Here is a 26694-nt window from a genome sequence, read left to right on the forward strand (position 1 = left end):
ATGGCTTGAAATTGTATGTTAGAAGACAATGAACTTTTTTCTATTCTAGAACCAACAATTTCATCCTGTGCTATTTCTAGTTTCAAATTTTCTTCAACTGGACTACTGCATAACAATGAATGTTCAATCTGATATTTCCTAGTTAAGATTTATTATAGCTCTCCTGTCTCAGTATAATTATAATTAATATTCATTCTAATGATATACTTTAATTCATTTAAGCCTTTCATCTGAAATCACAGGATAACAGATTTTTGATTTCTAATATTTCCCCCTTACAACAAATTATTTGCAAATCATTAACAACCTCAGTTATAAAGATAACATAATTTGCAGTCATCAATACATACAGGAATTAATAACATTTACTTCTTTTAAAACCCTGACTCCTTCAAAACTCATCCAACAATCATACTATGCTCCAGGAATTTCCATCAAGCTGTATGATGCTTTCAGTAACTCACAAACACTATTATTTCAGCCTTATGTACTGGTGGTTCCACCACATAAAGTTCTGAGAAAAATAATGCAGACTGTACATCCATTTCTTCTGCAATGAATGCCTTTTCACAACAGAATCACAAAAAAATTGTCAGTTTTTGTATCAAAGCAAGTGGCAAATAAATATAATTTCTTTTTGTTGTTCTTCTGCCACTGCCCATTAACGCCAAATTTTGACACACTGTTCTGACAGGTATATTTTCTGTATGTCCCATATTGCTTTCTGTGGACCCAAATTGTCAGCAAAGCACTGTGTAAGCTGGTGGTGGCTCCATAATGATGTGTGCTGTGTTTACATGAAATGGACTGGATCCTCTGGTCCATTTGGTTATGTTCAGCTACTTGGAGACTATTTGCAGCCATTTGTGGGCTTTATATTCTGAAACAACAATAGAATTTTTATGGATGACAATACACCAGGCAACAAGGCGACACTTTTCCATCACTGATTGGAAGAACGTTCTGGAGAATTCCAGCAAATGATTTGCTACACAGATCACCAGACGTGAATGCCATCAAACATTTATGGATAATTGAGAACTCAATTCATGTACATAATCCTGCACTGACAATACCTTCACAATTATGGATATCTATAGAGGCAGCTTGGCTAAATATTTCTACAGGGGACTTCCAACGATTTGTTGAGTTTATGTAACATCAGGTTGTTGTGCTATGCCAGGTAAAAGTAGGACTGACACGATATGGTGAGGTATCCCATGACTGTTGTCACCTCAGTGTATATTCACTAGTTCAGTTACTCGTTTTCAGAGTTAATTCTTATTTAAACATCCAATTTCCTTACCCAGTGCTCACTTACAAATTTCTGACTCATTACTATTTATTACTTCCTCAAAATTCTCTGGGCTATCAGCACTACAGAAGTTTTTAAAAGAGCATTACTCATGACACAATCATTAAAATCAATCAGTCATTCTATGTTCTTTAGGTGAGTTTCTCAACCTTGGTTCCTGTTCTAGTTTATGATTGCTTGTACAAATTTTGATACCTCTTGCTTCCATTTGCTCATTTACTGATTCTTTGTACATGCCTTTCGCTCAGAACCACTAAAATATTCACAACCTTATTCAGACTCCTTAACATAAATATATTTGACATCATCTTCTGCAACATCAACATGTCTGGAAATGATAACCCTTTTTGTAAGTCAATACTCTGCTTCCTACATTGCTATACCCTATTAAAATTCGTTAGTCTGCTTTGTAATTCCAAATTGTCTTTCCCAGATGTTGTGGCAATGTACAAATACCCTGCTCCAACACTATTCAAGTTGATGATGGTGGGGGGAGAAGGGGAAGGGAAGAGAAGCAACTAATGATATCAGCTGCAATGGGACAATGAATGAAAATGTAAGCCAGACTGGGACTTGAATAGGAAATCTACTGATTACTATGTGGCTACATTAGCTGCTGCACCATCTAATTGCAATGTTTACCAAAAATGCGTTGACTATTTTGACACACTCCCAGACCAACCCACATTCCCATTTAGCACCACATATCCGCAACCCCATCCACTTCCCTATGCTCACCAATTCAGTATAACTTTAAATATTTAACATTAGGTTTCTTTGCAGACAATATTTCACAAGAAGTTTTCCTTTCTATAGTATTAGGTAAAGTTCTGTTTTTAAGATATGGAACTGCACAAACTACTTCATGGCAAGTCTCCTGTCTGCTCTTGCTTCAACTAACAGGAGTCCTGATATATCTAAAACTGACATTTTTAGCTTTCAGTTGCACTATTTAATTCGTGTACACAAAGAGGACATGCATTTAAAATTATTCCTTTCTCTCTTATAAACTGTTACAGACCTGAAATTTAATATTAGTTCCCATTGTTAAATCTCAATTTGGTAATATTTTTTCCTAGGTAAATTTGCAGTTTCACTAACATATTCCACAAAACAATCACAAACTTGATATTTAAGTTTGAGAGTGTAGAGTCTAGCTGCTTTACCATAGTCATCAATAAAAATGAGAAAAATCTTTCACCAAGCAAACCATGAATTGAGTGAGGCCTATTCAGATAAGTATGAATAACCTCTAATGTTTCTTTTGCTTTGAGGCATTGTTTTCAAAAGATAAATTGCACATTTTGTTTTTGCTACAAATTTGATTTCTTAAATTCTGATTCTAAATTTGTTAGTAGCCCATCAGCTAACTGATGTTTATGCAATGTATTTAAATAGTTAAAATCTACATGTTGAGGAGCACAATGCCATTTCTCCTTTACAGACATGCTACCCTTACTGCTGACACTGTGATGAAACAAGCTAGGATCTCTTTGCTTCCTCTCTTGTTTTGCAATCTGGCTCCATAAATTCATTTTTTTAATTTTTGACTAATTAGCAATAACATACATGAGTATCATCTGCATCTCCATAAAAGAGAAAGGTCGACCACAGTCTTAAGGAATATAGCAGACTAGGTCTAATTTTGTGCTTAGTTTTGTGAATATAATTAAATCTCTAATTTATTTTGACCATTCCTAGTTATTATCTTTTTCTACAGATCATTATAGGGTGACATCAGTTATTATTTCATGATTTAGATTCTATTGTTGGCTTATAGACAAATATAAATTCTGTACTAGTTATAAACATTTGGAAGATGAAGAACTAGCCTTTTTTTAAAATATTTATTTGGGTCTATTCAGAAACATATTAGCAAAGCCAGCCCTTAATTAATTCCAAAATAATTTACAGATTTGTCAAAAGTATTGTTTGTATAACTATATCAGATAAGTTCATTATTTAAAAAAATAATTCAGCCTAACCTTTCAGTAGAAGGAACCGTTATAAGGAAGGAATTTTTTGATGTATTAATTTAACTGAATGAGTGACATTTTAATTGTAATTTCTGTAACTTAAACATCAAATAATGTATAGTTTTAGTGCCTAGTATTGTGAGGATATATAAAGGACCAGTTTTTTTTTCCAGAGACAGGCAGTCCATGGCTGATTTTCTTATATGAAACATATACTGGTTAGATTAACAACAATGTATCAACTTAAAAGTGGAATAAGTGTAACTCAAATAGGCCACATGTTACAACAACCAGTGACAATGTCTGTTAAATTTATTTGAAAAATAGTGTCACATGTATCATATTATTCTGCAAGAACTGTGAACTGTGTGCTTAGGTTTTTACTGCTCATAGATGTTCAACAACAAACTAATGTAGCACTGTGCTGATGTTGCCTGCAACCTATTAATGAGCTTATCAACATTTACCAATCAATGAATCCTGGGCAAGGTTATAGTTGCAGGCATTACAAATGTTTAATGCAGCAGCCATTCTTGAATGAAGCCCATTGGAGCAGTCATTATGAAGGACAGCTGCAGCAGCCAACCAGGAATCAAGCTCATTCGATCAGCCGCAGCAGCCAATCAGGCTGCCAACTGGACTCAACTCACCTGATATAAACAAGTGGATTCTGGATGAGTGGGAGTAGCTGAAGCAGCACTGGGAGACAGGTGAATAAAAATAAGGTAATTAATAGCAAAAGCCATTTTATATTAAATGTTTCATAAGGAGTGGCCTTAAAAAGCAAGACAGTGTGATGGGGGAGAATGGACAACAGAGGTTACGTTTTTTAGTGAACAGAAAGACTTAATGGGAACTGATTTAGTATATGATAGTGGTCATAAATCAGACATGAATGTAACTTTGAATGATTGGGACAAAGGTCATATTGTAGATATGATGCTAAAAGCATCATCTACATTGTGTGGTGATGTGAGCAACAATGATGTAAACAGTGCTGAAGTGGGTGAAATTGTTAAGGTTGAGGAGGAAGGATCTAGTAGAAAAAGCCAGCAAATGCAGTAGTTTATGGCAGGCAGAAAATTAGAAGCTATGTTAAGGCAAATTATGAGTAGTTTGAGTAGTATGACTGTGAGAGAAGATGATAGTAGGGTGGAAAATAAAACTGATAGCATTAAAACTGTCCTGTCTAGCTTAAATGATGAATTGAAGAAAAAATTAAAAAGGAATTAAGGTATTCAGCTCTAATATTTCAGAAATAAATAAGAAAGTTTTGATGGTAGTGAAAGATTGTGATGAAAGGGCAAACAAAACAGTACAGAATACTAATGAGAAATTAACATTAATGAGTAGTAAATGTATAGAAGAGAGAAATAAACATTACAGATAAACAAAGGGAAGAATTAAAAGCACCAGTAAGGCATTTTCAGACAGCCCATGTTTGGTAAAAGATTTTGAGTGCAAATTAAAATTTAAGGATCCTCAACCATTTTTTCAGAAAACCTTATATTAGTCCATTTTCAAAAAAGGAAGCAGAGAGAAAAGAAATCCTAAAGATGGTCTCTCATGGGGGATTATTGAAATGTCAACTAGCAGGTATAATAACCTACTTGTGGTTGTAAAGAAGAAGAATGGTGGTGTCAGGTTGGTTCTGGATGCCAGGAAATTAAATGAAATCATTATTGGGACGAGTGATAGACCAGCCAACATAGATGACATTTTGCAAAAGTTCCATGGATGTAAGTTTCAGACTTCTTTTGATGTGACTTGTGGCTATTGGAATATCAGTTTGGCCAAGGAATCTAGGCCATGTACAGCAATTTTATATGAAGTTAAGTGTTACGAATACTGTGTGATGCCATTTGGTCTGAACTTGTCTGTGTGTGTGTTTATCAGAGCTGTTTACAAGGTGCTATGTGAGATATTAACTAATGAAATAACAGTCTATGTTGATACTGTCCTAGTAGCGAGTGCAGAATGTTTGAAGCACTGTAAGATTCTGAACGAAGAACTGAGGGCTATGTATAGAGGAAGCACGAAACTAAAATTAAGTAAATCCGAATTTGTAAAGAAGGAAATTTCATTTTGGTTCACAGGATTAATGAGGAAGGTATACATCCTGATGCAGAAAAGTTTGCTGCCATTGCAGGTTTCCCACACCCCCAAAACAAGGAGGATCTTAAAGCTAGGTTTGGCTTGTATGGCTTCTACCGAAATTTCACATCAGACCAGTCATTTAACTATCCTTGCCTTGGTAATTTGTTGAGAAAGAATGTGGGGTGGGATTGGACAGAGGAGTGTGAGGATGCATTTAAGAGTTTGAAAAACAAATTAGTAAATAATAAAATGCTAGGACTTCCAAATTTTTCACTGACTTTCTGTATGCAAGTTTTTTGGTTTGGGGGTAGAAATTTTCCAATTAGTACCTACTGGGATGGTGGCTGAACACAAAACTATCCCTTTTGCTAGTAGAACATTACAGCCACACCAAAAGAACTATTCCATTTCAGAATTAGGCTTTGGCAATTAAATTTGGATCTCAAAAGTTTGAGTACTATTTGATTAGACATAAGACCATAGTGTATACAGATCATAAGGTTTTGAGTTACCTTCAGAAGTGCAGGCTGAAACACACCAGGTAAACTAGGTGGGCTTTGTATTTCCAACAATTTGATTTGGAGGTAAGGTATGTAAGACAATATTGTGCCTGATGTGTTGTCTAGGATACCAGCAGGGAAGAAGGATACTGACAGTACTGAGAACCATGAAGAACAAGTAAGGTTGCTTTATTTGCAGGGAGTGAAGAACAATAAAATGAGGAAAATTTGCAAGCAAATGAGAAGGTACCAGAATGAGGATACAAATTTAAGGTTGGTTAAGCAGTATTAAAACATTCCAAAGGTGAAACAGTACTATAATACACACAAAGGGTTGTTTTAGCAGGAAAAATTTGAATGATCAGGACTGGAAGGTTATGCTTCCCTACCAACATGTTGATAAATTTATTGACTACTGACATGAGAGCTATGGACATTATGGGATCAGGAGAATAGTCGCTAAGATACAGGAAACAGTAATATTTAACAATTTGTGGAGAAGGGTTAATCAGAGACTAGAAAAGTGTGATAAATGTCAGAGAGTAAAGACAACCGTTGTGCTATCAAAAGGCTTAATGCAGTCTGACTTCCCTAGCGAACTTAAGAGATTATAGCAGGTGACCTTCTAGGAGCATTGCCTACATCTACAGGAGGTTGCAAGTATATTTTCATTGTGTTGGACACATTCTCAAAATATGTAAATCTGTATCCAATTAAGAAGGCAAATAATAATACTATAATGGACAAGTTGACATCTGATTATCTCTGCAATGTAGTGGTACCAAAATCACTTTTGCCTGACAGTGTCCCACAATTTGTTTCAGAGAGGTTTGAACACTGTATGGCAATACACAAGATAAAACAGAAAGATTTCTACTTATTTTCCACAAGGTAACATGAGTGAAAGGGTTATGAAGGGAATTAATAGACCGTGCAGGATTTATTGCAGTAAGAAACACACAGCCTGGGCAGGTCATATTCGATATTTTGAAAATATTATCCACATTTTATGGAACAAATTGACAGGATTTGCCACATATGAGCTTATGTTCAATGCGAGACCCAGCAACATCATCAGATCAGAAGTGGATTTCCCTCAGGTAAGACTAAAAGACAAAACTGGCTAAAGAGATGATGAAAAAGAAAGCAGGAGGAAGGAAGAGAAGAAATGACAAAGGAGTGAATCCAGTGCGTTTTAGAATAGGTGACCTTATCCTCATCAAAACCAAAGAAAAATATAACAAAGGAAAAATTTGTACACAAACCAAATGGCAGTTATGAGAGTCGAGGGGCATGAAAGGGAAGCAGTGGTTGGGAAGAGAGTGAGACAGGGTTGTAGCCTATCCCTGATGTTATTCAATCTGTATATTGAGCAAGCAGTAAAGGAAACAAAAGAAAAATTTGGAGTAGGTATTAAAATCCATGGAGAAGAAATAAAAACTTTGAGGTTTGCCAATGACATTGTAATTCTGTCAGAAACAGCAAAGGACTTGGAAGAGCAGTTGAACGGAATGGACAGTGTCTTGAAATGAGGGTATAAGATGAACATTAACAAAACCAAAACGAGGATAATGAAATGTAGTTGAATTAAATCGGGTGATACTGAGGGAATTAGATTAGGAAATGACACTTAAAGTAGTAAAGGAGTTTTGCTATTTGGCGAGCAAAATAACTGATGACGGTCAAAGTAGAAAGGATATAAAATGTAGACTGGCAATGGCAAGGAAAGCGTTACTGAAGAAGAGAAATTGGTAACATCAAATATAGATTTATCAGGAAGTCGTTTATGAAAGTATTTGTACGTATTGTAGCCATGTATGAAAGTGAAACATGGACACTTAATTGTTTGGATCAGAAGAGAATAGAAGCTTTCGAAATGTGGTGCTACAAAAGAATACTAAAGATTAAATGGGTAGATGACATAACTAATGAGGAGGTAGTGAATAGAATTGGGGAGAAGAGAAGTTTGTGGCACAACTTGACTAAAAGAAGGGATCAGGTGGTAGGACATGTTCTGAGGCATCTAGGGATCAGAAATTTAGTATTGGAGGGCAGTATGGAGGGCAAAAATCGTAGAGGGAGGCCTAGAGATGAATAAACTAAGCAGATTCAGAAGGGTGTAGGCTGCGGTATGTACTGGGAGATGAAGCAGCTTGCACAAGATAGAGTAGCATGGAGAGCTGCATCAAACCAGTCTCAGGACTGAAGACCACAACAACAACATACTTTAAGATTGAAACTGTCGAGTGGGAAGGTAAGTGTTCAACTGATACACGTAGCACAATATGTGGTATATCTGAATAATTTAGAGACAAGATTGAGTATAGTGCAAATTTTGTGGAAATGTCCATTGTGGGTGTAAAGATAAGAGGAGCTACAGGTAAGCAATGTGAATTCGTAAAATCTCAGGTACTTTCAATGTTTAGTATAGAAAACAAAACTTTTGAACATGGATTTTAAGTTACCCCTAGCCTGGAGGAAAATATAATTCTCGATATTGGTTGAATAGTGAAAGTTGAGGCTTGTTTTGGATGGGCATTCTAAGAAATTAATACTTATGTGAAAACAAATTTCTGTATTTTAAACTGTGGGAAAAGTTGTAACTGTTTGCAAAACATTGTGACCCAAGGTGAGTACCATGTGTTTGATGAGACTGAGGATCAAGATCTTGAATGTATAGTAGATTAGTAAGAAAGGGAAGCTACAACTCTTAATGAACAAGAACTTAGGATTTTGTTATTAGGATTTAGAAATGTGCTTAGTAAATAACCAGGGAAAGTGAAAGGCTGTCAGTGTATGCTCTACCATATAGATCATCAACCTGTCTTTCTCAAGCGATGAAATATACCATTTTCAAAAAGAAAAGTTGTAGGGAAAGAGCTTCATAAAATGGAGACATGGGGTGTAATTGAGAGAAGTAGGAGTGATTTCAATAATCATTTACTTGTGATAAGTAAGAGAAATGGTGGAGTAAGAAATGTTTTGTACTCTAGACATGTTATTAAATTTCTTATCAGAGAGAATGACCATCCTTAGAACATGGATGAGCTGATACACAAATCTGATTATGTAAAATACGTGAGTATCTTGGACTTCACCTCTGGATTTCACCAGATAGCACTTGAAATTAATTCTGCAAGGAATACAGAATCTTTGTCTGGAGGTAAGTGGTTTCAATACTGTGTTGTGCCATTTGGGCTAAATGTATATGCAGCTGAATTCATAAGAGCCCTGGATTCTGTCTTGGATAGTGAAGTGAGTTCAAAATTAATTGTGCATGCTGATGACATTCTGGTCATTGTAATGACTTGGGAACAATTATTTGGTGGTATGGCTGTACCCTGCTGGACCAGTCAACTTACAAGAGATATTAGATGCTGAGTAATGTACTCATGCATCTCTCAACTACATCAGTGTTGTGACTGAGATTTGTAAATTGTTAGCCAAGACTGCCAAAGAGAGTGGTATCCCACATATACAGACGTTTCTTTTTAAGTAGAGGGACTGACATCCCAATACATTATATAACTTTCAATCAGTATGGTTTTCCCTTTATTCATGTTTTTCTTTTTTTACCAATTGTAAATGATTCTATTAGGCCTTTACATAAGTAGGTTTGTTTTTATGAACAACTAGCAAATAGTATGGAAGACATTACTAGTATATACAATATAATATGATACAGATATGTCAGCTTTCATACACTGATTTTTGTCCTCAAGCTACTCGATTATGTCATCATTCAGAAGCTAATTATGACTCTGTTCACCTGTTTTTTATCGTGAGTATTGCACTATTGTGTCTGACTGAAACTTTAATTGTGGGCAAACTCATGCTTAACTCTGTTTTGTGTACCCCTTGTCATCACAACACTGTTTGTGTGCTCAAGGAGAGCATGCAACTATTGATTGAGGCTAGATGCTTCTTATAATTATTCTTTACATATGATTGAAATGATTGTGAACTTTATTCATTTAGTTGTGTTGAAAGGTTTTTTGCTGGTTTGTACATGTGTGGTTTGAATTCATGGGTTGGTCCCTACATTGTATGCCTGTTGTTGTTGTTGTTGTTGTGGTCTTCACTCCAGAGACTGGATAGGCCCTAATATTTTATGGTTAATTTGTCCTTTTGTAAATTGACACACGAGGGGCATTTGACAAAAATAAAAACTACTTACATCTGTGGGGAAACCTTTTTTATTTTTCAAAATAGTCTCCTTTTAGACTTATACACTTCATCCAACACTTTTCTAATTTTTTGATCCCTTTCAAATAATAGAAATTGTCGAAGTCTGCAAAATAGCTATTAGTTGCTGCAGTCACCTCCTCATCTGAATAAAATCTTTGTCCCGCCAGCACTTTCATCAAATTGAGAAACAAATAGTAACCTGAGGGACTGGAGAATAGGGGGGATGTGAAACGAGTTGGAATCCTATGTCCATTAATTTTGCGACCACAATGGCTGAGGTGTGTGTTGGGCATTGTCGTGATGGAAAAGGACTTTTCACCAGTTCAATCTTGCAGAACGTTTTTCAAATGGTCCAATAAAGATGAATAACATGCATCTGTAATAGTTTTATCCCTTTCCAGATAGTCAATGAGGATTATCCGCTGCAAATCCAAAAAGACAATTGCCATAACATTTCCAGCCAAAGGAATGGTCTTCGCATTTTTTGGTTCAGATTCTGCCTTGGTAACCCGTTGTTTAGATTGTTCTTTGGTCTCAGGAGCATAGTAATTGATTCATGTTTCATCCACAGTGATGAAAAGGTGCTTAAAGTCCTGCGGATTCTTCCTGAACAGCTGCAAACTATCCTTGCAGCACTTCACACGTTCCCATTTATGGTCAACCGTGAGCAATAGCGGAACCCACCTTGCGGATAGCTTTCTCATGTTCAAATGTTTATGCAAAATATTATGTACCCATTGATTCGAGATGCCCACAGCACAAGCAATCTCACACACCTTAACACTTCTGTCATCCATCATCATATCAAGGATTTTATCAATTATTTCTGTAGTCATAGCCTCCACAGGGCGTCCAGAACATTCAGCACCACCTGTGCCCAAATGGCCACTTCAAAAATTTTGAAACCATTAATAAATTGTTCTAAACAAAGGTGCAGAGTCACCATGATGTTTATCAAGCTTCTCTTTAGTCTCCTGAGGCGTTTTGTCTTTCATAAAGTAATGTTTAATCACCACACAAAATACTTCTTCGTCCATTTTTTTGACAATCACTCGACTTCTTTGATTCACAAGAATGCCAAACACAAAGAAATATACCAATGTGGCTGAAACTTGTTGTGCACTCTTTCCAAAGATGCTACTAACTAAACATAACCTCGATACGTGCCGGTGGTGCCAACTCTCGGACTTTGCATGGACTGTTCATATGCCCTTTGTATCCTTAAATACTCGGCTTCATGTGGCTGATTGATTTTTTCCTACATTCCTTCTCATGATTAAGTATATTTTTCTGATATGTACCCATCATTGTGTTTTTCGAGTCTGCTCACTCGTCTTACAGTTAGGCTCTGAATTTTTTCTCTTCTTCTTTGAAGATTTGAAGGTTTGATATTTATGGATGTAAACTTGAAATTTGTAATTCTAGTAATTTATCTTGTCTCTGTATTTGTTTCTACAGTTTAGTGTTGTAATGTTGTAGTTTTGACTTTGCATTATTTGTCTTGGGGGCAGTATGTTCCACAGATCAGAGAATTGGAATACCATATCCTGATATATGTATAGTAGATATTTCTTTTATGTTTTCTGTAATGTGTTACATATAAGATACTTCTATACAGCTGTATTCTATCTTTTGGCATCATTCTGTCACTATTTGGAAAACCTTATGGTCTGTCACAAAATATTGTAAAAACATTGCTTTCAAATTTTGTGAGGAGGATATTGTAGAGGAACAACCTCTTCTAGCATTACTTTTCTGAACAGAAGTAATCAATATCAGAAATAATTTCATTTTAAACTGGTCAGTATTATCTCAGCTGTTTTGTGGAAGAATTACCTATGATTTTGTGCATGATTTGTTATATTTCAGACTAAAATTTGATCAGACATGTTTTAATTTTTGTAATAACAGTGTAATTTCAGATTTTGAATTGTAGATTGTAAAGACAGTGAAAATTTAAAAGAATAATAATTACAGAAGCAAAAATTTCTGCTCAGGCAATACTTCAGCATTATTTACATCAATTGGAATCATGAGAACCTGCAATGTCAAAAATTTCAGCTTCAGGAATGAGCCCCTAGACATGAAGAATTGGAACCAAATGTGATCAAATGAGATATGTAAAAAGGTTATTGTAAGTCTCATTCCTCTCAAAGCTTATGAAAAGAGTTGATTATAAAGTCAGTTATGTAATGGAGGGGCCGGCCGCGGTGGACTCGCGGTTCTAGGCGCGCAGTCCGGAATGTGTGTGATGTGTGTGATGTCTTTAGGTTAGTTAGGTTTCAGTAGTTCTAAGTTCTAGGGGACTGATGACCACAGAAGTTAAGTCCCATAGTGCTCAGAGCCTTTTGAACCATTTTTTTGTAATGGAGGAATGAATTACAAGACTGGTGTGGTGCTGAAGAGGCATCGCAGAAGAGACTACATTAATCAGGTTGTTAGGGTTACAGTTCTTGGGCATTACAGTGGGCTTAGTGTGGGTGACAGAAGCATGGAAAATGAAATTGAAGCAGCTGCACTGTTACAGTGAATGTTAAAAATCATAAATATATTTTTGCACTGTATGCCAGACACAAATACTGAAGCATTTGCACAGTCCTGAGAGAAAATTGACCACTTTTTAGCATAATGAACTAAGGACAGAATATATATTCTTGGTGACATAAATACTGGTTTAAGACTAAGGCAATCACACATTTTAGTTTTCTTAAAATGCTAAGATTGGGTAACTTTTACTGCATTAAGAGTTGGTAACAATTTTTCTGTCATCAGCATTCATTAACGATACTTCACGTAATGGCAGAGTTACGACTACCTCTCATTGTGTCCTGGAATGAAAAATATTTCCCCTCAGTTAGACGGTCAGTGAGAGTGCACCACAAGTTCCTGCTACTAATAAGTCGAGTACACCATTCGCTTGTCACCTATTTCTACAAACTTCAGACAGGAGCGACTGCAGTAATGGATAGGAACTGTGATTGTTGTCTACAGATGCGAGCTGAGTTGGTGACCCTTCACTCACAGCTCCAGGCTGCATTGGATTCTGTCACACAGCTTTAGGCTGCTGCCAAGGGGTGTCGCTGTGGGCGATCGAATGCGGGGATGCGAGGGACGTCGGGCACACCCCGTGTGTCCCCTGACTGGTCCACTGCTGTGACCACCCTAGGCACGGTCTGCACTGAGGCTGGCCCCACACCCATGCTCGAGTGGGAGATCATTCCAAAGTCTGGCAGGAAGCGAAAAACTTCCCAAGGGCCCGATCATAGGGCCTCCCTGATTCGTTTGACGAACACGTTTTGGGCGTTATCTGTGGCTGACGATGTATCCAAGCTGGATGCAGTCATCCACCATGTTCCAGAGGAACCTTCTCGGCCTGCAAGGTCTGGGCATTCACAGAGGGTGGGTTGGCTGGTAGTTGGAAGTTCCAACGTTAGGCTCATACTGGGGCCCCTTAGGAACATGGCTGGCAAGGAGGGGAAGGAATCCAGTGTGCACTCCATGTGCATTCCGAGGGGAGTTATTCCCTATGTGGAAAGAGTGCTTCCGGATGCCATGAAGGGCACAGGTTGCTGCCAACTGCAGGTGGTGGCTCATGTCGGTACCAATGACGTGTGTCGCCTTGGATTGGAGCAGATTATGTCTGTTTTCGGGCAGCTGGTGGAAATGGTAAAGACTGCCAATCTTGCTTCCGAGATTAAGGCGGAGCTCACCATCTGCACCATTGTTGACTGTGGTCCTTAGCTGCAGAGACGAGTGGAGGGTCTGAATCAGAGGCTCAGGCGGTTCTGTGACGTGTAGGCTGCAGATTCCTTGACTTGCGCCATCAGGTGGTGTGTTTCCAGGTTCCACTTAATAGGTCAGGAGACCACTACACACAGGTAGCAGCTACACGGGTAGTAGGGGCTGTGTGGAAGGGACTGGGCGGTTTTCTTAGGTTAGAGGTTCTCAGGAAACCACAGAAGAGGCGACCATCTAAAAGTGGGCATGTAAAACACATTAAGGTAGTTGTACAAGCGATTGGTATTGTAGTTGTAAATTGTCGTAGCTGTGTTGGAAAAGAACCAGAGCTTAGAAAGCACTGAAGTTCAAATAGCTGTAGGTTCAGAGAGCTGGCTACAGCTGGAATTAAGTTCAGCCGAAATTTTTTCAAACGATCTAACAGTGTTCAGAAAGGATAGGTTAAATACAGTTGGTAGTGGAATATTTATTGCTGTCAGAGGTAGTTTGCCTTGTAGCGAAATTGAAGTAGATAGTTCGTGTGAAATAGTAAGGGGTAGAGGTTATACCTGACAGTTGGACTAAACTATTAACTGGATTGCTTTACCGATCCCACGTCTCAGAAGATATAGTTTCTGAGCGGTTCAAAGACAACTTGAGTCTCATTTCAAATAAGTGCCCTGCTCATATAATTAAAGTCGGTGGTGACTTCAATCTACCACTGTTATGCTCGAAAAATTATAAGTTTAAAGCCGGCGGCAGGCATAAAACGTCATCCGAAATTGTGCTGAATGCTTTCTCAGAAAATTAATTTGAACAATTAATCCATGAGCCCAGTTGAAGCGTAAATGGTTGCGAAAGCATACTCTACCTTATAGCAACAAATAATCCTGGACAAATAGTGAGTATTGTGACGAATACAGGGATTGGTGACCACAAGGCAGTTGCTGCTACGCTTAATACCATAACACCTACAACCAACAAAACGAGATGCAAAGTATATCGATTTAAAAAGCTGATAAAAATGCTCTTAAGGCCTTTTTAAGAGACAGTCTTCACTCCTTCCGATCTGATCATGTAAGTGTAGAAAAGTTGTGGAATGTTTTCAAAGAGATAGTTCAAATGGTTCAAATGGTTCTGAACACAATGGCACTTAACATCTATAGTCACCAGTCCCCTAAAACTGAGAACTATTTAAACCTAACCAACCTAAGGACATCACACACATCCATGCCCAAGGCAGGATTCGAACCTGCGACCTGTAACGTTCCCTCTTTCTGTTTATTTAGGTTTGATTTGTTTGAATGTTATTCTTTATTTCTATTATTCGGAATCTTTTTTTTATTAAATTGAGCCTGAAACTTACATAATAAATACTTCGCGTGAAGTACGATTTGCAGCATAAACAAAAATTATTTTCGGAAATGTAATCCACTGAATATTGAAAGTAAAGCTTTTGAACACGCGCGTGACTGACTAGATACATTCAGAGGGTACGTACATTCGTGTGCGAGTGGTTGCGGTCTGATGAGAAATTTTCATTGTGAAATAATTTCGTCGTATCACACTCGGAGATTGCGAACGTACATTCAGAGTAGAGGCACGTACGTTCTATCATTCCCCGTGGCCTGGGTAAAAGAATGGCAATTATTTAAATCCAAGAGTATTTCTTTTGCATCGGACTATTATTTTTATAAGAAAAAGAAGATTGCAGGTTCTGAATGTCTCGGCAAAACGAATCGGAAGTAATTTTAGCGGCCACGAAAGGAAAGTAGAGAGCACAATCACGTACCTCTATTGTTGAGCAGCGCCGTTTTGAAGATCTTCGGTTCCATCTAAAACTCGCCTTCTCTGCTTAACATAAATACTCCATAGGCATGGGAATAAGGCTTGTTGTGCGATGAAAATAATATAAAACACATCTTGCGTCTTTTAACTCATTCATTTACCACACACACACACACACTAGTAATTAGACAGTATGACATCCCACCAGCCCATCAGAACAAAAGGTAGTCGTTCATACAAGAAACAAAAAACGAAGGGCGAAATTGTTCCTATGTCTCTCAAAGATAAAAAGTTTACTAGATATTTCTCTGGTGTGTCACTGGAACAATTTTTCAGCACCTCTGCGATCAAATCACAATATTTTCAGTTCCTTTACAGACCGTAGCGATCACGAGGTTCCAGACTGAATCGCCTATAACTGCACGGCCAAAGAGATAATATCGACAGCATTTGAGAGATATATACCTAATAAATTATTAAGTGATGGTGCTTATCACCCATAGTACACAAAACAGGTCTGATCGTTGTTGCAGAAGCAATGAAAAAAGCATGCTAAATTTAAAAGAACGCACATTCCCCAAGATTGGCAAAGTTTTACAGAAGTTCGAAATATAGCGCGTTCTTCAATGCAAGATGCTTCTAATAATTTCCACAACGAAATGCTGTCTCAAAATCTGGCAGAAAACTCAATGAGATTCTGGTCATACACAAAGCACACCAGTGGCAAGATGCAATCAATAACTTCACTGCGTGATAACAACGGTGAAGTCACCAATGACAGTGCCACTAGATCAGAGTTATTAAACACGGTTTTCCGAAACTCCTTCACCAAAGAAGACGAAGTAAAATATTCCTGAATTCCGATCAAGAACAACTGCCATGATGATAAACATAGAAGTAGATATCCTCGTGTAACAAAGTAGCTCAAATCACTTAATAAAGGCAAGGCCTCTGGTCCATATTGTATACCAGTCAGGTTCCTCTCATGGTATGATGATAAAATAACTCCATATTTAGCAATTATGTACAACCAATCCCTCACAGAGAGATCCGTACCTAAAGACTGGAAAATTGTTCAAGTCACACCAGACCCAAAAAGGGAAGTAGGTGTAATTTGCTGAATTACAGGCCTATATCACTAACGTCGATTTGCGGTAGTGTTTTGGAACATATACTGTATTTGAGCATTATGAAGTACTTTGAAGAAAACCATTTATTGACACGTAGTCAGCACAGATTCAGAAAATATCGTTTTTGTGAAACACAACTAGCTCTTTATATTGATGAAGTAATAAGTCCTGTCGACAGAGGATGCAAAATTGATTCCATATTTTTAGATTTCCAGAAGTCATTCGACACCGTTCCTCACAAGCGTCTTCTAACCAAACTGCATGCCTACACAGTATCGCCTCAGTTGTGCGACTGGATTCGTGATTTCCTGTCAGACAGCTCACAGTTCGTAGTAACAGAAGGAAAGTCATCGAGTAAAACAGAAGTAATTATCCAGCGCTCCCCAAGGAAATGTTATAGGCCATCTATTGTTCCTGATCTATATTAACGACATAGGAGACAATCTGAGTAGCCATCTTAGATTGTTTGTAGATGATGCTGTAATTTACCTGTCTTGTAAAGTCATCAGATGATCAAAACGACTTGAAAAATGATTTAGATTAGATATCTGTAAGGTGCGGGCAGTTGACTCTGAATAAAGAAATGTGCGAAGTTATTCACATGAGTACTAAAAGATATCACCCAAATTTTGACTAGGCGATAAGTCACACAATTCTGAAGGCTGTAAATTCAATTAAATACTTAGGGATTACAATTAGAAGTAAATAAATAGGAACGATCACATAGATAATGTTGTGGGTAGAGCGAATTAAAGACTGCTATTCATTGGCAGAACACTTAGAAGGAGCAACAGGTCTACTAAAGAGACTGCTTACACCACACTTGTTCGCCCTATTCTGGAGTATTGGTGTGTGGTGTGGGAACTGCATTAGGTGGGACTGACGGATGACATCGAAAATGTTCAAAGAAGGGCTGCTCGTTTTGTATTGTCGCGAAGTAGGGGAGATAGTGCGACAGGCATGATACATGAATTGGAATGGCAATCATCAAAACAAAGGCGTTTTCCGTTGCGACAGGACCTTCTCATGAAATATCAGTCACCAGTTTTCTACTCCATTCGCGAAAACATTTTATTGTCACCCAACGGCATAGGGAGAAATGATCATCACGATAAGATAATAGAAATCAAGCTCACAGAGAAAATTTAAGTGCTCGTTTTTCCCGCGAGCTGTTGGAGAGTGGAATGGTTGAGAGACAACTTGAAGGTTGGTAATTGAACCCTCTGCCAAGCACTTTTTTGTGAACAGCAGAGTAATCACATAGAGATAGATCCTCCGCAAGCCACTTAGGGCGATTAGCGAAGGGTACCCAGTACCACTTGTAGTCATTTCCTTTCCTGCTGCACTCGCAAACACAGAGTGGGAAAACAACTGTGTACATGCCCCTGTATCAGCCCTAATTTCTCCTGTCTCATCTTCCTGCCTCCCTCCCTACTCTTTCCCCCCCCCCCCCCCCCCCCCCCCTACTGCAATGTATGTTGGCGGCAGTAAAACCGTTCGGCAGCCAGCTTCAAATCCCAGTTCTCTAAATTTTTCCAATGGTATTTCTCGAAAAGAACGACATCTTTCTCCAAGTATTGCCATTTGAGTTCCCAAAGCAGCTCCATTACACATACGTGTTGTTCGAATCTACCTGTAACAAACTTAATAGCTGTGCTCTCAATTGTTTCGATGTCTTCCTTTAATCCGACCTACTATGTGTCCCGAACACTCCAGCGTTACTCAAGAATAGGTCGCAGCAGCGTCTTATACGTGGTCTCCTTCACAGATGTGCTGTTTGTTGTCGGAGGTTAGGGAAGACACAGACTGCTAGGGACTAGATTATTCAAGCTTCTTTTCTTAAATTCTGTACTAAAATGATTTAATACAACAAAATACATTTGATGACAAAAAATTATTTTTCTTTGGAAGATTTATTTTATTTAGTGTAGCTGTCTGATTTATGTAAAGGTAGTAGTAGATCATCAATCACATCGGTAGGTATCTTTGCGCGAAGAGTAACTTAACGTATGAAATGTGAGTAGATTTGTGAGGAAATAGATAACTATTTCTGGTTGTTCGTGTTTATCTCTGACCACACACAACTTACGCTCTTCTGCTGGGATACTTAAAAATAAAAACATTGCGGCGTGCTTTTTTCAGATGTTTCAAAATTGAATGTAGGTCTCGTAAAATCAACTATGTTTGCTATCATCGTCGGTTTTATGAACCGTTCTTTAAACAATTGATGGGGGAATTCCAGCAATGTTTGTTGACTTTTACGTTTTTATAGATTATGGTGCACTATTAGGCTTTGCTCGGGCATGGTTTGGACAGATGGGGATTAATAATTGATGGGACAACTGCGCCGCCCACGTGTGTGCAACGTTTTACTGCCCACATAAATGAAAGATGCATGTAATCGTCAGAAGAGAGACTATTGTGCATTTAAAATTAGTTGCGACTTTTGACGTTTGGCTCAGCATCGGGGACGAGACGCCGTTGCCCAAGTAAGAGCTAAGGCGAGCCGAGCCATCTTTGCCTACCACGCTACCAGCAATTCGGTTGGTAAAACGCCCCTGTTGCCACGCCGACGGCAAACAATACGAAGTGGTGTCGCGCATCAGAGGCACCAATGTTCATTAGCTCTCGTTGTGAAGTGATATCTTCTGGCGTTGAAGTGTTCTATAGTCGTCAGGTACTGTGAATGAGTGTTTTGTGCCAGTGCTGTGTTAATGACAACAGTGCAGTATGTCTGAAAACTCAATATTCACAATAAAAATGGACGTTCAAGAAACACATTCACTGGCAGTGAAAATAATGTTCTGCTGCCAAATATGTCTCTGAATTCGAGAATAATAGTGGACGCTGAGCCATACCACTCTGTTGTCAAGGATAAAGCTACAACAACGCAGTAGATGAAAATGGATATTTGGTTCTAAGTACAAAGAAATATTCCACTGGATAGAGTTGAACATAGCATGCATAAGGTGAAGTTAATGGAGCTTTAAATGCTGTATGAGCAGAAAGCCCCACAGTACCAGGGTGACAATCTGGCTGACGCCAAAGGACATAGTTTAATCTTCCTTTATCCATATCACGCTACTTTAAAAGTGACTGAGAATATGCTCCATGAGGCTAAAATGCTGAAAGAAGAAGCCATTGGAAATGTTACACCACTGGTCACGTCTCTAGTTGTCAGTCATACCAAGTAGGTAGTAGAGGAGAGATGGATTCACAAAGAACTATGACCAGTTTTGAGTAATACATAACTTCTCTTGTTGCCATGTTAAACACTGCTTCTTTTGTCGAAACACAGATTAGTTTACAAATATTCATCTCACTAACATTCTAATACAGTTGAAATTGCGACAGAATCATGAAACAGAGTGTTATTAAACTAGTAACTGAGGGCAAGTCAGGTCAACAGATTAGAAACCAACCCATTCTCAGAATAGCATAAACGCCAAAAATCTTTACTTATTTTGTCAGAAAACCCACAGAAATTCTCGTTTCACCGGATATGGATGGTCCTTAAGAATTACATTATTGCATTGAAAAAATCTTAGTTGCTTCATTGTCGCACCAGATGTGAAAGTTTCGCATAATAATAATATGGCAAAATACTCTGATCTTTGTGTGCTATCATTTGTCAAAAATCTTGTTCCGAAAGCTCGAACAGTTTGTGAGACATGTGGGCCTTATGCCCAATTCTTTCTGGTTTTTTCTTTGGCACGTACTTTCATGACGGAGTGGTTTTTATAGAATCCGTTTTCTCGAGACTGCAGACAGATCACTTCCAGTTTAAAAAATAATTTAGTATTTGTTCTGCCCATGATACGAAGCAGGGTATGATGTAACTTGCACGAAACGCAAATTCACCGCGGCTTCTACTTTTTCACTGCAAGCCTTAACAATTCTATGCCTAATATCGAAGCATTCTTAATTCATTATAAAATTGAAAATTTTACCTACATCATCATGCGAAATTCTCATGATAGTTTCTTTGCAAATATCAGGCTGCAAACGAATATCAATGACACATAATGATTTCAGCTCTGATTGTCCTGTTTATAGGGCTCGTTGACCCTCCAAAAATTGTCGAACATATCAGAATGGAAGCTGGCAATGTACAGCGCAGCGCAGGTGAGGTTTTTTTTTTTTTTTCCTTTATTGTCATTTTATACCTACAAAGGTAGGCCGGCAGCGGCCTAATATGCCGCTCTTCGGCCACAAGAAACATACAAGAGATAAAAACAGGAAGACATAATCTCAAAACACAGACATGGAGGACAAAAATCAGAAGACAACAGAGAATAAAAAGAATTGAAGTCGTTCACCGACGCAGCACTGTTTCAGTTTTAAAAAAAACGGGCAGCACAGCACGGAACAGAGAACACTAGCACAGGTGAACGGTGGAGCAGAAAACGAAGAAACACTCGAGGCACAGACGGGACGAAAGACACGGACACTGCGGAGATGGGCTTCGGCGCTTGCAGGGGCACTGTCCACACCGAAAAGCTGGGGGCCTGCCAAGGGAAAAAACAGGGGGAGGGAAGGAGGGAGGGGGAGATAGGATGCCAGGGAGGAGGAGGGGAGAAAACGAAAAGAGGGGGGTGGAAGCCCAGGGAGAGGGGGAGGGGAGGTAAGGATGGAAGGAGGGAGAGAGGGAGGGAGAGAAGGGAGAGAGGGTGCCCACAGGAAAATGAGAGGAGAGGGGAAGGCAAGGCTCAAAGTTGGTAGGAGGGGTAGATGGAGGGGAGGAGGGCATCATCCGGGAGGGGGAGTCGGCGGAAGCCACCTTGGGAGAGGGTGTGGAGAGTGTGAAGATGGAGAGCAGGTGGGATAAAGGAGTACAGGCGCGGCAGTGGGTTGGGGTGGGAGAGGATGGAAGAGACAAGCGGGTGGGGAGGATCAAGCTTGCGGGAGGTGTAGAGGATCCGTATCCGTTGGAGGAAGAGGAGGAGGTGTGGGAAGGGGATGAGGTCATAGAGGAGCCGCGTGGGGGAAGGGAGGCGGATGCGATAGGCGAGGCGGAGTGCATGCCGTTCAAGGATTTGAAGGGATTTGTAAAAGGTAGGCGGGGCAGAGATCCAGGCGGGATGGGCATAACAGAGGATAGGGCGGATGAGAGATTTATAGGTGTGGAGGACGGTGGAGGGGTCCAGACCCCATGTGCGGCCAGAAAGGAGCTTCAGGAGGTGGAGTCGGGAGCGTGCCTTGGCTTGGATTGTCCGGAGATGAGGGGTCCAGGAGAGGCGACGGTCAAGGGTGACGCCAAGGTACTTGAGGGTGGGTGTGAGGTTAATAGGACGGCCATAAATGGTAAGATAGAAATCAAGGAGACGGAAGGAAGGGGTGGTTTTGCCTACGATGATTGATTGGGTCTTGGAAGGATTGACCTTGAGCAACCACTGGTTACACCAAGAGGTGAACCGGTCCAGATGGGATTGGAGAAGGTGTTGGGAGCGTTGCAGGGTGGGGGCAAGGGCAAGGAAGGCGGTGTCATCGGCGTACTGGAGAAGGTGAAGGGGGGGTGCAGGTGGAGGCATGTCCGCCGTATAAAGAAGGTAAAGAAGAGGGGAAAGGACGGAACCTTGGGGCACACCGGCAGAGGGGTAGAAGGTGTAGGAATCAGTGTTGTGGATAGTGACATAGGAAGGGCGGTGGGAAATGAAGGAGGCGATCAGACGGACGTAGTTAATAGGAAGAGCAAAGGTTTGGAGCTTGAAGAGGAGACCAGAATGCCACACACGGTCATAGGCGCGTTCAAGGTCAAGGGAGAGGAATATGGCGGAGCGACGGGAGTTGAGTTGTTCGGAGAGGAGGTGAGTGAGGTGAAGGAGAAGGTCATCGGCAGAGAAGGATGGTCGAAAGCCACATTGGGTGGAGGGAAGGAAGCGGTGCCGGTGGAGATGCTGGTGGATGCGGCGGGTTAGAATGGATTCCAGGACCTTGCTGAAGACCGAGGTAAGGCTTATAGGACGGTAGGAGGAGACAGCGGAAGGTGGTTTATCGGGTTTGAGGAACATCAGGATCCGGGAGGTTTTCCACAGGTCGGGGTAGAAGCCGGTGGACAAGACCACATTGTACAGCCTGGCCAGGGTGGAGAGGAAGGGGGCGGGAGCTTCACGGAGGTGACGGTAAGAAACACGGTCGTGACCAGGAGCAGTGTTGCGTTTGGTGCGGAATATATCGATGATGTCTTGAGTAGTTATAGGGTTATTGAGTTCAGTGTGTGTAATGTTGTCCAAGTACTGGAAGCCAGGAGCTAGTGGAGGGATAGAGGTGTCAGTTCAATCGCGGACATCGGGGAAGTGGGAATAATCGAACTGGGGATCGTCAGGGATGGTAAAGACATCGGTGAGGTAGGAGGCAAAATGGTTGGCCTTACTAAGGTTGTCAGGAAAGGGATTGTCATTATGAAGGAGAGGATAGTAAGGGGGGGGTTTTGATCCAGTAAGGCGGCGGAAGGCTGACCAGTATTTGGACGAGTTAATAGGTAGGGTAGAATTAAGACGGGTGCATGTCTGTCGCCAGTCCCGGCGTTTCTTAGCCGCGAGCAAGTTCCGGATGTGTCTCTGGAGTTGCCGGTGGCGTTGTAGTGTGTCCCGGTCACGCGTGTGGAGGAAGGCACGGTAGAGACGACGGGATTCTCGAAGGAGGAGGACGGCCTGTGGGGGTAAAGTGGGACAGTGCGGGTGGATGGCGACGGTAGGGATGTGGGCCTCCACGGCCTCAGACAAGGTCTGCTGGAGAAAGGATGCGGCATGGGTTATGTCATGTGGGCGGTGGTAGGTGAGGGGGTGGCTTTCGACTCGGGTAGTAACGGCATGGGTTATGTCATGTGGGCGGTGGTAGGTGAGGGGGTGGCTTTCGACTCGGGTAGTAAGGGTATCCCGGTATGCATTCCAGTCGGCACGGGAGTAATCATGGACATACTTGGGGGGAGGGTCAAGGCGAGGATCGGGACGGGGGCGACGACCGTCTGATATGGTAAGAAGGACAGGGAGATGGTCACTGCCAATAGGGTCAAGGACGTCCACCGCTATGCGGCCAAGGAGGTTGGGGGAGGCTAGGACAACATCGGGTGTGGTATTGGATTCAGGGCAGGACATCTCCTTGGATGGTGGCGAGGAACCGATGCCACCGCCGTAACTGGGTGGCGGAGCGACTATGGATATTGAGATCTGCGGCAATCACGTAGGAGGAGAAGGTACGGTCGATGTGGGAAAGGAAGTCAAAAGGAATAGCGGCAGAGGGGCGGACATAGATGGTGGCGCAGGTAACGGTGAGGCCGGGGAAGAATAGACTAAGGATCAGGTGTTCCTTGGGGTTGGGAAGGAGGGGTTGGAGCCGAACAGGGATCTGGCGATGGTGGCCAATGGCAACTCCGCCACGCGCTATCAGGAGGGGATTATCAGAGCGGTGAAGGAGGTAGGGCGAGGTATGGACAGTATGGTGGGGCTGGAGAAATGTTTCGTTTAGGAGGAAGGCATCCACGCGGTGGGTGGTGAGGGTATGCATAAGGAGATTCTTGTTGACAGGAAGGGAACGGATGTTGTTAAACAGGATACGTTGCTGTCGCGCCATAGTGGGAATTTAGACGAGGGTGTCGAGACGGGAGAAGGTAAAATGGGCCTGGTTATGGGAGTAGGTGGCGTAAGTGTTGAGCTGGAAGATGGAACGGGCGGCAAGGGATATCTGCTGGAGGGTGTGGGGGCGCTGAAAGGGGTGGATGTTCTGAAGGACAACGGTTACAAAGCGGATGATGTCCTCAGCTGTGGGGGGGGGACGGAGGGAATTGCCGGGAGGGGTGGGGCATCCAAGGGGCGGACAGGGACAGTGAGTTCAGGAGCGAAGGGAGGGGGTCGGGCCTTGCACTTTTGGGAGTAGGTTGGGTGTTGGAGGTTACAGGTGTTACAGGAGGGGGGGGACTGAAGGTTGGGGCACTGCCGGAGGAAGTGTGCTTCTTTGCAGTGCGGGCAGACGGGGGCCTCGCGGCACTCAGATGTAGGATGTGCATTATAGCGCAAGCACCTCTGGCAGCGGATGGACTGTGGAAGGGAGCGGGAGGGGTCGACCTTATAACGGCGGTTGAAAAGGAGAGCACCCTCCTTGAGGAGGAGGTCTATGGAGGGAGCATGCTCGGAGAACACCCGCATGAGGCGGGTGGGGCCGGCTGGATTGTGAATCCGGCGGACAGCTCGAACCTCTAGATAGGGATGGGCCTTCAGCTCCGCCAACACCTCCTCCTCCGTGATCATCGGGCTAAGCCGAGTGATCACGGCAGTGAGGGTCGGTGGGCGACGGGGCGGCTGGGGTTGTCGGGATGAGGAGGGGGAGGGAGCAGGGGCAAGGGAGGCATGGGGACCAAACTGGGTGAGGGGAATGCGGGAGAGGATGTCGGAGTGGAGGGTGGGGCTGGGGGATGTGATCAGGACGGGGGGTGAGAAGGGAGATCGGGGCTCCGGGGAAGTGCTGGCGGAGGAGAAGGGTAAGATTGCGGGCCTCCAGGAGAGAGGGATCAGGGTGAGAAAGGAGGTACCTGTAGGAGGGGGAGGTAGAGGAGGGAGTAGATAGGGCAGGTGGGGTGGTATCCATGGCATCCTGGGGGGTTGGAGGGGGGAGAGTCTGCGACTTCTTGGGAGCAGAAGAGGCTGGGGTGCCGCTGGGACGTTTCACAGCGGGAGAGGGATGGGAAGAGGTGTGGGGGATGGGGACGACCGGGAGATGGCGGGAGATGGCAGGTCCCACCGGCGGTGCAGGCACTGGTGGTGGTGCTGGTGCTGGCGCTGGAGCTGGAGCTGGCGCCACAGAAGATGCAGTGGCAGTGGTTGGCACTGGCGATGGCGAGGGCGATGGTGATGGTGATGGTGATGACGATGATGATGGTGCGGCGTGGGTGGTGGCCCGACGGGCAACAACCCTGGCGCGGGGGGCATGAGTTACATGTGGGAGGGGAGGGAATGGGTCACGTGAGGCATGGGGGGTAGGAACAGGGGAGGGAGCAACAAAAGGATCGGGGGTGGGAAGAGTGATGAGGGGGGGAATATATGGGGGAGGCGGTGAATGAGCACACCACGTGATGGTGGTGGCAGCAAGTGAGGGGGACGTGTACACGAGTGCAGTGGTAGTGGCGGTAGTTGTGGGGGTTGTCATGGTGAGAGGATAAGTGGGAGAGGGGAAAAGAGGAAAAATAACAGGGGACAGTCAAAGGACAAGGACAAGAGACTGACGAAGAGGAAGGGTAAGACGTAAGCAGAGACGACAGAACGAAAGACGGGCAGGGAGCGGCGGCGGCGGCGGCGGCGGCGGCGGCGGCGTGGCGGCGGCGGTCGGCAACAGCAGCAGCGGCAGGAACCGGATACGATGGCGGCAACCGGCGTCGGCGGGAGACCGGCGCGGCAGCGGCGGCTGGGACCAACGGCGGCAAAGGCTCGGGACAACGGCAGCTGCAGCGATCACTGAAACTCCTAGCACTTCGATATTAACGACAATAATATCGAAGGACGCAACCCTCTCGAGTTACGCCGAAGATGGCGCAGGTGAGCGTACAAACTATTTTATATAGACGCACGATTTGGTGATTTGAATGAGTAGAGATGTTTTCCTGGTCCTTCGGTCATGGCATATGTTTCCGTAATAGTAAATACAATCAACAATATATATATGAATTATAATTTCCTGTCTTACATTCAGCAATTATTTGCGCTTTCTCTATTTTTAAATTCTATACGGCGTTGTAACACTGAGCTACCAGTGGCGCCTTTTAGCGGCGGGAAAGGGATTTATTTCGGCGACAGATCGATGCGCCGAGTTTTTATACTGAGCTACCATTAGCGCCGCTCAGCGGCGGGAATGGGAGCTATTTCGGCGTCAGACTGCAGCGCCGAGTCGCAGAGAAGATACACGCTTTGCGTCAATGCCACATAGAAATAAGGCCTCATATCGTGAGCCTGTGACGTCTGAGAAGCTAGATACCGACACAAGTGATTCGTAGC

General features: G+C 42.2%; 1 protein-coding gene across 3 annotated transcripts in view; it reads right to left on the reverse strand.

The window, feature by feature from the left end:
- The window catches only part of LOC126295113 (speckle-type POZ protein-like), a 623042-nt gene that overhangs the window by 470326 nt on the left and 126022 nt on the right, over positions 1-26694 (reverse strand). For 2 of the 3 annotated variants that reach the window (XM_049987372.1, XM_049987376.1), the window contains exon 1: positions 15586-15736. The exons of the other annotated variant lie outside the window; for it this stretch is intronic. In XM_049987372.1, coding sequence (XP_049843329.1) covers positions 15586-15628 — 43 coding nt within the window. In that variant the 5' untranslated portion in view covers positions 15629-15736. Of the gene's footprint in view, positions 1-15585; positions 15737-26694 lie in introns of those variants that run through there. 3 annotated transcript variants of the gene reach the window in all.

The sequence above is a fragment of the Schistocerca gregaria genome, chromosome 11 (genome assembly GCF_023897955.1).
Source record: "Schistocerca gregaria isolate iqSchGreg1 chromosome 11, iqSchGreg1.2, whole genome shotgun sequence".
Classification (NCBI taxonomy): domain Eukaryota; kingdom Metazoa; phylum Arthropoda; class Insecta; order Orthoptera; family Acrididae; genus Schistocerca; species Schistocerca gregaria.